Source organism: Parambassis ranga, chromosome 19 (assembly GCF_900634625.1).
Source record: "Parambassis ranga chromosome 19, fParRan2.1, whole genome shotgun sequence".
In the NCBI taxonomy this organism is placed as follows: Eukaryota; Metazoa; Chordata; class Actinopteri; family Ambassidae; genus Parambassis; species Parambassis ranga.
Window position 1 is genome coordinate 809431 of NC_041039.1, and position 12384 is coordinate 821814.

The 12384-nt window shown below is 38.5% G+C and overlaps 1 protein-coding gene across 2 annotated transcripts; it reads left to right on the plus strand.

The window, feature by feature from the left end:
* Nucleotides 1-884: 884 nt before the first annotated feature.
* c19h11orf24 (chromosome 19 C11orf24 homolog) lies at nucleotides 885-11246 on the plus strand. Of its 2 annotated transcripts, XM_028431963.1 has the most exons (4): nucleotides 885-985; nucleotides 5620-5770; nucleotides 7201-7763; nucleotides 7809-11246. In XM_028431963.1, exons 2-4 carry the CDS (start codon nucleotides 5626-5628, stop codon nucleotides 8385-8387), a joined length of 1287 nt encoding a protein of 428 aa, XP_028287764.1. In that variant the 5' UTR covers nucleotides 885-985; nucleotides 5620-5625; the 3' UTR covers nucleotides 8388-11246. The 2 variants fall into 2 exon arrangements, with proteins under 2 accessions (XP_028287764.1, XP_028287763.1); XM_028431962.1 differs by having other exon boundaries at nucleotides 7201-11246.
* Nucleotides 11247-12384: the final 1138 nt, after the last annotated feature.

Here is a 12384-nt window from a genome sequence, read left to right on the forward strand (position 1 = left end):
TAGACGTGGAACGGTTAACCAAATCCACGGTTCGGTTTGTATCACGGTTCTGAGGTCATGGTTTTCGGTTCGGTTCAGTTCACATTGTTGAGGTTTTTTTCTACTTTTAACACTCTGGAAATACCAGATGAGCATAAAATACACAGTCTATTTATTCAACATATTTAAGAATCAGTTCAGTGTTTCCCCCATCATTATATCAGGTCAAGTCAATTTCATTTACTTTTTAATTTCTATATAGCACCAGATCATAACAGAAGCCATTTAAGATAACCTTTCCTATAGAACAGGTCTACGCCTTGTTCTTTTATTAAACAAACTAAGCAGCTCATGTTATTTATCATATTTGCACTGCAGCATGTCATTTCTGTCTGCGCTGCTGTCTGCACACAGAGGCACGATGTGCGTACACAAACAGACACATGCGCAGACAAACACACACAGACATGAGTATGCACAAAAGCTAGTCTACACATGTGGAATTTTAAGCTATAATTTACAAAAAAACATACCATATAAAGAATTTATTACAAATATCTCACACATTTTAAACAGCCTTTTCTAATGTGATGATTAGGGTTTGCTTCAATGCATCTTCACAATTGCTTCACAGTATTAAATGTTTGGATTAATAACAAACATGATCTGATAACAAATGGTTTTTTATTTAGGACAAATTATATCATTAACATTATACATATACACATATTTCTAAAGTCTGTCACTGATCTTCCTGTTTAAACTCAAATGTTACAAAAAATATAAATCCCTAACAGCATGACCCCCCCCCTTGTAAAGCATATGACTAAGAAAGAGTCTGTCTTATTTTGATGTGAACAGCAGGGGGCAGCAGCGCGGAGACAATGAGTGGACACTGCCAAAAACTGAAGAAGAAGCCCCGCTACCTCCTGCTCCTTGGAGGTGTAGACTTTAACCCGTGTATGGTCTTGTCTACTGTAAATGCTGTGATTACAGCTAATTGCTGGTAAGTCTGAAATCACTTTGACTGTAGTTAATCTGTTAGTAGTTGCGTTAGGATAATACCGATAACCCGCCATTAATCAAATGACTTGTAAACATTAATTTGCCAGGCTGTGAGGTAGATTAATTTTGTCCTCTCTGTAAAGGGAAATGTCGTTACGCTATGTAACCTCAGCATTAATTCCCCACCCTTTTCACTGTCATGGTATAATGCCGTCACATTATGCTATGTTCTTCGACGTTTACGTGTCGATTCCCCGTTACGATGCGATGAGTATTTGAATACAGGCTGAAGTTCGGAAATGATCCCACCTAAACTGCCGCTAGCCTCACTTGGCCTGCTTTGACTTAACTGTGCTGCAGTTCCGCCTTTTCTTCTTTTAAAAACTAAAGCAAGATACGTTGTTGCTTAAAACTTAATAGCAGGCACTGGTCAGCCTGATGACACGTTTTTACAACAAAACTCTTGTTGTCTTAAATGTCCACGTACCGGAATTTCATTCATGTGAAGAAATTCTGCTGTTAAGTTAGTTTCAGTAATGGATAAACTGATATATGTGGCAACTTGTCTTTTGCTTCTAATTGAAGTGCAAAATGGAGTAAGGCTTCTACATTTTAACAGTAAACCAATTATAGCTGCTCTGACAACAAGTCTTCACATGGTCTGTGATGACCTTTGAATGTTTCTTGTTTACATACAGGGTTTGGTCACTTCTAGTAGGTTAACTCTTATCATCAACAAAAGCTGACGTGGAGAGCTGTGCGTATGTAATCTAACAGCCATCTACAGCACTACTACCTGAAGTTGATAAAGTGGGCCAGTAGGGCTCAGTTTAAGCAGTTGTTGAATTCTGTAGTAGCATAGTAGCTGCGGTATAGACAAAATTTACAAAATTGCAGATCTAACAAAAAAATATGTAGACTTGCAGTTCTGGGGAACAATCATTAGTTGCATATTTTTCCAACTGGAAAATAATACATAATTTGATCTTTGATCTGTTGATGCAGGAACGACTCATTGCCATGGTGAAAATGGCGGCAGGACATAGGAATACACCTTATACGCCTATGCTCTTAAATAATCTTTCCAAGCCAGATGAAATTCTTCCACTTTTAATTTCAACTCTAAAACATTACTACTCTGCTACTATTACTACTTTGCTGGTCTCAATTGACTGCACTCATCGACCATGGATTGTCAGGGGGCTGGCAGCTTACCGGTAATTGAATCAGCCAGGTTGCTAGAACTGAGCACTGCATCACCCCAAGTGGAATGAAAGCCGTCTTTCCTTATCCGCCATTTTCCCCTCAAACGCCTAGTAACTGTTTATAGATTGATTACATTTGGCAAAACATGAAGTGATTGGTGGTATACCACAAGCCTTTGTTTTTCATGATGCTCAGGAGCTGCCAGGGAAGAGTTAGCAACAGCTAGCCGGACCACTCCAGCTAACTGAGCCTGGCTGTCACATCTACCCGAGCATGTTCTAAGACTAAGCTGAGCCTCTAGCTCACTCTGCCTTGGCTCTAGGCCATAAATAAGTTGCATTTATTACACTTATTGCTGTCACTGAAGGAGGCAGAGAGGAAGCAAAATATTTTACACATTGTGCAGTAAGAGGAAGAAGCAGAGGGAGAAGAGAAAGCCAATGTAACAGCTAAGTGAGGTAGCCAAGCAAGAAAATAAACTAGGTTTGCTAAAAACAAAATCCCAGAGGAACCGTGTAGTAGAGAAACATTGCTAGCATTCTTGCTTACACATCAAATAAACCCAGCCAGTGCAAAGTTATTAGAGATCAATCCTATGATCATCCAGGATTTCATAACACAAAGCACACAAACAAGCAGAAACAGAAACTGCTACAAGTCATTCAAAAGGTTGAAGCGAGGCATCTGGACTTGTAGAGTTTTAATGTTCGAGGCTATGACTCTACAAGCGGACTCAACAGGCTTCAGCCTTTTGAATGAATATGCGATGGATGACTGAGACTCCTCTTCAACAAACTGCTACAAGGGATTCTGCTATTGCTTTTTTAATTGGCTAATCAATAGAGAATAAAATAAAATTGCCAAAATATTTATATAATATTTATATAATATACTTGATATTCACAAAACAACACATACTCAACAAAGATATTCTGGAGAGTGAAATGTGGAGTCATTGGTTCTGCATGTAGGAATTCTCTGGCTATGTGTAGTTACTTGCGTGTTTGAGGAGGTGCTGTGTCAGACTATTATCTAGCTACACTCTGATGCACTCTGAAACAGATTTTTTCCGCTACTGCTAGGGTTGGGTGATATCTTGAGATTTTAAGACATATCAGTGTATTTTAATAGGAAATGTAAAAAGGGACAATATAATATATGTCAATATAGATTATGTTGTGTGTCTTTGCCTGAGAGTGTCTGTGTCCCCTGCACTGGCGCTAGGAAATGTTGGGGTTCAGGTAGGAATATGTACCTTAAAAGCAAAGATCGAAGGATCTACAGAAAGAAGGATAATAATATTGGCCCAGTTTTTACCCGCTGGCAAAAGCTGAAAGATGAGGAGGGATGCCTGACTGATGGTGACCTGGCGCTGTTACTGTTGAACCAGTAAGCAAAGTTGATAGCTAGCTGGAAGTTTACATGCTAGGTAATTGATAACAGTTCTGATGACATGTTTGAGCACACAGCTCCAGCTTTGAAGGAGTTTGCCGGTGTCCTTGGCTACCAGTGAACAAATGTTCCTGTACCAAGTAAGAGCCAATGTTCCTCCTCCACTAGAATGTGGAAGTAACAATGTTGCAGCTGTGTAGGAAATCACACAGCAGCATATAGAGTGTATGCCACGAGGGAACAAGGGGGCTGAAATTCAATAAATGAGAACAGAGCTGGGTATGCAGAGGCAGTGAGACTTGTGGACAGTGGAAACAGGAGTGGAAGCACACTTACTTCAAAGAAGCGACACAAACACTGCTCCAGGGATGACCCAGACCTATCATAGAGGAACCGCTAAATGACAAACTAATCATGTTTTTGGCCTATGTTACTTTATTAACTGCTCAGACCAAGCAAAGACTAAAAAAAACAATCACTGCAGGGCAGCAATAAGTCTCAGTCTAATAGCAAATGCATAAGAATTCACAGGTTATGTCAGAAACTAATCCCAACATTAAATGTATACAAGAGACATAGCTCAAAAACAATTATCATTAAGGGCTATAGTTGTGTATATGGAACCAGTGCAAGTGGTGAAGGGTGTACAATATGTATCAGACAAGGAATAAAGTACAGACAGTTAACACGAGTTACTGGTATCAGTTATTGAAGTATAAACTAAAGGGAGCATAAAAATAGTACATTTTTATAATCCATGCAAATGATTAGATAAAGAAAAGGTAAAAGCCATTTTGGAACATTGGAGAGGGAGAACTATATGCTATGTGGACTTACATGCACACAGCACACTATGGGAGAGCAACAGTGATGCTAATTATTGCAGAAACAATGGACAATAAAAAGTTGGTGTATATAGATGGTGGCACAAGGATGAATTGGGTGACCGGCAAAGAATCAGCAGTTGACCTTGCATTGGTTTCACAATTACTGGCAGGAATTAAATGAAGGGTAGGGGGCACTATATGTGTGCACATAAGTGACTCGTATGTCTATGTAGGAAGATATAATTTTGAGAAAATTTTTGAAAATTTGATATGATATGAGAAAAATCACTAACAATCGCCAAGCGAACTCAGTAAGATCATACTAGAGGCAGCCAAGAAGGAAGAAAGGGCCATAAATGGAAGAAAATAGTCCTCTGGTGGACACAAGAATGCACAAAAGCAATCCAAAGTCAAAATAAAGCCTTCAAAGTTTTAGGAAATATTGTCGCTGTGGTGAGGGTGATTATAAGGATTATAAAGCGGTGATATATAAATAAAATTGAATTGAACTGAAAAAGTACGAAAAAAAAGTACAGTGACTAATTAGGTAAAAACACTGTTAGAAAAAGTTAGTAGAATGATTAAAAGAAGAGTCAGGGAATATAAAACAGTATAAATGTCCTGTGATGATAGAGATCAGATGATAGAAAAGATGATAGAAAAAAAGATTATAGATAAAAAGAATAGGGCAGAGTTACATACATACATATTTTGTGTGCTGTGCATAGCTTTGGAAATCTGAGTGATCTGGAGTTAAGAGTTAAGTAAAAAAACATGGAAACATTACAAGATGTACAGGAGTAAATTGACAAATGAGTTTGTTTTGTTTTCAATGACAGAATTAAATAATGTGTTAAAGAAATCCAGTAGGATGGCTCAAGGGACAGTTATATTGTTCTGACACTAGAGGGTAGCCACATCTCACTTTTTGGCCTGTAAAGGACTTGCTACACTGTCTCTTGTTTGTTGTATATTTATTGAGCACTTTTTTTCTACCTACTCAAGTAGGTTGCTTGTGAGCAATTTAGGGTGCATAAATAGCTGCATAAATATGACCCAAAACATCAGTCAATTTTCACACAAAGCCCGAGAGAAGAATATTGTAGTTTGCCATTTATTTACTCAAAAGTGTGTGTATGTGTGTGCGTAAATCCATTCTAGTCCTGTGTGACCTGTGTAAGGTCATGTAATATGTGTTTTTTCTTTCCAGCCCGCCATGACTCTAAATTCCTTGATGCTCCAGCTGAGTCCATTGGTGTGTCTTCATTTTCTGTGCCTGATGTTGCTTGTCGTTGACTCCTCCACAAAACCAGTTCCTCTTACAGAGCTCACCAAAGCACACGCAGACTGCTCTAGTGGATGTGAGTATATTGACTTATTGAGCTATTGAGTTCACAGAGTTGCATCTCTGTGAGAACAATCATGGCAACAACTCGAACCACTATGTGCAACACTTCTAAGTGACCACAGGGGTTATCAATACTAGAAAAAAAATGTGAGCTCAAAGGAAAACAGAATGACCACACAGAAATGAATAAAAGGCTGCAGAGGGGGCTGGGTCACACATGTTGAGCCTAGCATCACCAATGATTAATTCTGTTTGAGTCAGCCAAAATTTAAATTGACCCAAATACGGTACCTCACTTTAAAATTTTTATCAGTGTTGGTAAAAATAAATTACCACACGATATATCACCAAACTAAATGCTGGGTCTAATTGTCAGAAAACCAACATCTACAAATTCAATGTTAGTTCAATTTAATTTTTATAGCATCTTTTACATAAAGTGTAGACCAGATCCTGACCCTCAAGCAAGCTATTAATGCAACAGTGGCAAAGAAAAACTCCCCTTATACAGGAAGAAACCTGGAGCAGGACCAGGTCCATATAAGGGGAACCCACCTGCTGATGGTTGGCCAAGACACAGACATTATGGTATGTCATACATAGCAGCTTCCAGCAAGAATAGCAGGTTATTGTTATTAATAGGCAAGGTCAGAACTTAATTGGTCATGTAGTTACTTATATTACAGCTGTTACATTTTTAGTTAGTAATTGTTAGCAAAAGATAGCAAACAGTTTAGACAGTAAAATTGTGGCACGTCAGAAAAAGAGAGGCTTCATTCAGACAAAATAAATCAGTCTGATAATCATTACCAATTACCAGAGACCTTACATTTAACAGTCCAAATTTTTGTTTGTCCTTTTTTTCACTTGTCAAAGGGTTGCCAAATTGCTCGAAGCTGCACCACCCCTAGTGGGATAAATGCCATCTCTCATAATCAACCAGGTTTTTAAGAAAGGTTTTTTTAAGAAACTCTGCCAGTTTTATATTGAATTTTTATTTTTCAGGCAAACCCATAAGATGAAAATTAACTTTGTTGGAGACTTGGATCTTACCTGAACACTCTCACCATATTAAGTTTTGTAATGCTAAAGGTAGCTGCTAGCCTGTTAGCTGTGTATCTTCAGCAAAAGAAGAAAAATTATGCAAATACTTGAAGGGCAGTTATTTTCTGACCCACCCACTAAGAAGACATTAATGTGTACCATTTGATGCATAGCATAATGCATAAAGAGATTTATTATTAGTGCAGAGAGGATTTTTGGGTTCAAATCTGATACACTGTTACCTGCGTAGAATATTAGACTCCTTTGAAGGATACAAACTGATGCCAACAAAGGTTTGTAGTATGTATTTGGTGTCTTTATAAGAAGAAGAAACATTTTGTAGAGAACTGGTGGTTTCTTCCTCAACCTCAGTTATCAATGGATTTTGCTGTTCCACAGGTAATACCAGTACTGTGGAAGATACAACAGCTGTGCATAACTCTGAAACCAGGTCCAGCACACACAAAAGTTTTTCCTCAGACTTCAATAATGATAACGAGTCATCGCTTCCTATTGCATTGACTGACTCAGACTCACATCAGTCCTCCAAATCAGTATTGCCCACCGAAGTTGGAACCTACAGTTCTCCTGTAGCATCATGGGTGCCGTCCCAACAACTTTCAGCAGGATCCGATTTATCCACACCTGCACCATCCAACAGGCACCACCCAACTAAATTAGCTGCTCCTCTTGTTAATTCCATAACAAGTTTACCTTCTGAGTCTGCACCTATTGGATCGACTAATACCAGTGGGGTTGTTGTGGGGGTCACATCAGATGTACCTGTGGCTACAGCTACAACAGCTTCACAGCCTACTGCCTCAACAGCCCTACTGTCTACAGCTATGACAGCTACACCCTCAAAAGCCACAGCGGCTCTACTGTCTACAGCCACAACAGCTTCACCATCCACAGCCACAACAGCCTTACTGTCTACAACAAGAGCTCCACCTTCTACAACCACCACAGCTGTACCTTCTACAACCACAACAGCTGTACCTTCTACAACCACAACAGCTGTACCTTCTACAACCACCACAGCTGTACCTTCTACAACCACCACCACAGCTTTACCTTCTACAACCACCACCACAGCTTTACCTTCTACAACCACCACATCTGTACTTTCTACAACCACAACACTTTCATTGCCTACAACTACAGCCAAAAGCACAACAGAAGCTGCCCCACACCATCCATCTACTGTTAAAGCTAACACAACTATTAGTATCACTGCAACCACAGGTACAAAAGTGTCACAATCATCAGTACCTGTTCTGCCACATCTAAGTACCAGAATGCCAACAGTTCAGCCCCCAGGGGCTGCTGCCAGCAACACTTCCTATGGCCACAACAAGATTTTTGCCTCTGCAACAAAAGTACCTGTGGTGGAGATAGCTGGGGCTGCTCTGACCAAGCAGCTGGTGGATACAGCATCTTTACTGGCTGTGTTGCTCTTCGGCCTTCTCTTCTTTTTGGTCACGGTGGCAGTGTTCGTCACACAGGCCTATGAAAGCTACAGAAGGAAGGACTACACCCAGGTAGATTACCTGATTAATGGTATGTACACAGACTCTGCAGTGTGAGAGCAGAGGTTCAGCACAAGGCTGTTGGCGCTACAGTCAGAGACACTACTATGGAAAATTATCTGGATTTATATGGAAGTGCTATGAATTCCTTGGAGGATCCAGTGCTGCAGTCAGTTCAGGAAGATGTAGGAATTGGCTTACACGTACATGACCTGACCACCTCTAATTTACAGTTATGTGTCATAACAGTACCAGTTAAGACTTGGGCTTTGTCCTAATCACTCCGTACTCACTATAGTGCCCTGTATAGTGTGCTCACTGTTGTGCAATGTTTAGTAAAAATCATGAGTTTTATTAGTCTTTGTTTTTTGTTTTTTTGGAGGCAAGCTAAACATATTGGGAATATATGTCCTTTATTTTCATTATTTGTTTCATTACAAACAAATGGCAATACTGTCACTTAAAATATCAAATTGTATATGTAATTTGTTTGAACACGTCCTGGTCAATGTAATATGTTTTTCCAAACTCATTTGTTTACTATACTATACTATACTAGAATAGAATTTGTTGTCCTCCAACTTGAGAAGCAACTGTTTGCCTTCAACAGACATATTTTCTTTACGAAGATGACAAAAAACACTTACCAACCTGCTAACTGCTACCTGCTGGGTTCAAAGATCTTAACTGAATCATTGTGTTTTCTCTTCAGCAATGGTTAAGTTAAAGCTGTGGTAGATGGTGACTGATAGATCATCATCAATAACCTGCTAATGCCATAAACAGCATCTGTACATGAGTGTTGCTTTCCTCCTCCAGGTGTTCCAGGCTCAGATGCAGTGCATCATCAGTCGAGTCGTTTAGGTGATAGACAAATTAAAGTGGGTACAAGAAAAGGGGACCTATGTTCCTTGACCAGACTGTCAAAGCACCGATTTATTCATATTCATTCACTTAAACAGGTAACCATTTTTTTGGGACTTGGATAATGGCTGAAGATTTTAAAGCATATGGGCACAGCAGCCAGGAGACATTAAATGTGTCTGTTTGGATGGGAGTTGCAGTTTAATAGAGTCTTCTGGGGTAATGAAATTATTTAACCACATTAAGGTGATATTTTTTTTTGTTGCTTTTACATTTATTCATTTAATTACTTTAAAGGCACATTTTGACGTTTTTTTGAGATTTTTCTTTTGTAAGAAAATCCATACTTAGGATCTAGGGTGTTTTTACCTGAGACCTCTTTTAGCCTGGCTAGCTACAGTGACCAGTGGGCTATATCTACAGGTCACAGCTGAGGAAGAAAGAAGAACACTTTAGTGGCAGCTGCTAGCGATAAAACCAGCTAACTCTTTAGAGAAGCTTAGCTTGCCTTAACTAAGCAAAGGTAAATAGTTTTGTTAGAAGTCCTTAAGATTGCTTGTTCTGTTAGCTTTCCTTGTTGCACATATTTCAGCAGTGGTCTTTTTTGTCTTCCAGTGTGTCATGAGAATAAAGCCATACTAACATGTTTAGTTATATGTTTCAGGTAAATGTATTTTTTCAACACACAACTAGTTTAAATATATACGTATTCTGTAGTTATACAACAATGTATGTTCCGTTTAGTCCCTGCTTCATCTTGAGCTCACTGTAGACATTCTCAGGAGCATGAATAAGAAATGAATTTGTAGATGGCTCATCATTCCTTTTTGAAAGTGCACAATTTTGAGAATATTTATGAACTATGGAGCCAGTTTGGGTGAATATTTTGTCTGTCAGTTGTATGTCTGGATATAAGGATGGATGTCTGGGTGCTGGTTATTATTTAAACCATTGAATTACATTTCTCAAAACAGAACACATTTAGTCCTTCAGTTCTAGTGCATTAAGAACAACAACATGAGATGAATTCCAGCAGTCAGTGTGTCATTGTTGGAGATTAATTTACTGTTGCCTTTTTTGAGTAAATTGTGTTCCTTCTCTTCTTTATGGCCCACGGTTGATGGAGTGAAGGATATTTCTGTTTAATAAAGCCAAGGGAAATGTAAAGCCATCATATTTTTGTGACATTTTGTGACAATATTATGGGTAGATCAGACGGTACATGTTGGGTTCTATTTGAAAGTAAAAGGGTAAAGGTGAAAATGCCTTGACCCAGGAATTTCTACAGCTGTGTTAATGTTTACGTAAGATGTGTAATTTGTAATCTTATAAGTATATGGAAAACGTGATTGGTTTACAAGAATGCAAGTTATTAGTAGTGGCCCTCTCAAAAAATATATTTTTTTTGTCTAATAACTTTTTTACGGTACGAATTTTATCTGCAATGAAATAAAGTTAAAAGTATTTTTTCAGGAAATAATTTTCTTTTAAATGTGATTTCTTTTATTGTTTCATCAGGGGAAAAAGACTTCACTTAATCCTCAGAAGATGTTGATCATTTTTATTTTTATGCCTGTGACAGGCAACCATGGTCACTCTTACTTTTCTTGCTTTAGTCCTGACAGTCAATAATCAGTGCGAAGAGGTGTATTATTTATCAAAATCTCAATGTATAAGATTTTGTGTTGTTTTATCTTAATCAAGATGATACATTTGATTTAATTACAAACATCCTTTGCCAGCAGAGTATCTTGGTTATCCTAATGTTACTAAAATGTATTCACAGATGATGACCCATTAACTCAGTGGAACATTTTCAAGAGGTGATGTTTTTTTTGTGGTGGGTTTTTTTGGCTTTTTTTTTACTTTTCAGAATCTTGGAAACAGTACTGATGGACTGTGTTAAATGTGGATTTGTGTTTGCAGTGACTGATGTGCAGGATGTCAAGGACTGTCGAAGATGACACCTGCTATGTGCCAACTTATTATTGAACTAATGCACTTTGAAAGGAAATTTTTACTTTACAGAAAAGAAATAAAGATCCGAACAGATCCTGTTTGTGTTTGCGTATGTTTAGTTTTTAGCTGTGAGCTGCAGTGTAATAAGCTGTCATTGCCAGGTTTAGCAAGTAGGGCTGCCATCTTGGCCTTGGGGATTGTTAAGGAGCACAGTTTTGACTTGCCATTCATTTATAAAAAGTAAAAACATTTTTTACAGCAGTGTTAATGGCAACATGCATGATAATTTTAGATAGATAGAATTTTATCCATCATTTGGCACCATTCATTTCCCTTCACTTGTGTGGTTGCAGGGCTAGCAGCCTAAGCAGGGAAGCCCAGGCCTCTTCCTCCCTGGCTACTCTGTCCAGCTCCCTTCAAGAGGATATAATGCTCTAATAATCTACTATCAATGGGCATAACCAGATGTGTGAACCACCTTAATTGGGCTTGAATTTTTATAGAGCTATATAGTAATACAGTGCTTTGTATGTTTTCACCAGATAATGTCAAAAGGGTTCATTCAGCTGTCTTCTAAGTGAAAGATGAAAAATTATACATGCACACATTTTTAGCCTCTTTTAATGTACAGTACAAAAACACTGAACAATAGTCAAAATTTACAGCAGAAATGATCATGTTTACAGCCTGGTACAAGAACAAGTTTTTTCTCCAAGTTCTCTTTTTGTACAGGGGTGGATTTTCAGCCCACATGTTTTAATTACTGTACAGTAAAACCCAATAACTTGCATGATAACTTTAAGACAATTGAGATCTGAACTGCCTGCCCACCTCAGTCCACCTTAGAAGGACTTAGATGCTGCCAACATGGCGAGAGCAGGGCCTCGTAGAAACGCAAGGATAAAGTCCTGCAAAGTTCATAAACGTATCCATCTTTGATGTAAATCAGGACTATCCAAGTGTGCCATCTAGCATGGCAAGGCTTATCAAGAAGTTATATTTATTACTGCATTACCTATGTTATAAAAAAAAATTACTCTTGCATTACCAGAACTACAAAGCCCTTTGTGGTTGTTGCTGCTTACATTGTCTGTAGGTGGTTTGTATACAATAGCTGATACAAATAGTCATCCAAGCTATGCTAAAGCCATAGAAAATATGTTGCTATAGGCCTACACTACTTGCAGGGGCCCCCAACAAGATCCCTTTGGCAGTTTTACCTCTCCTTGAA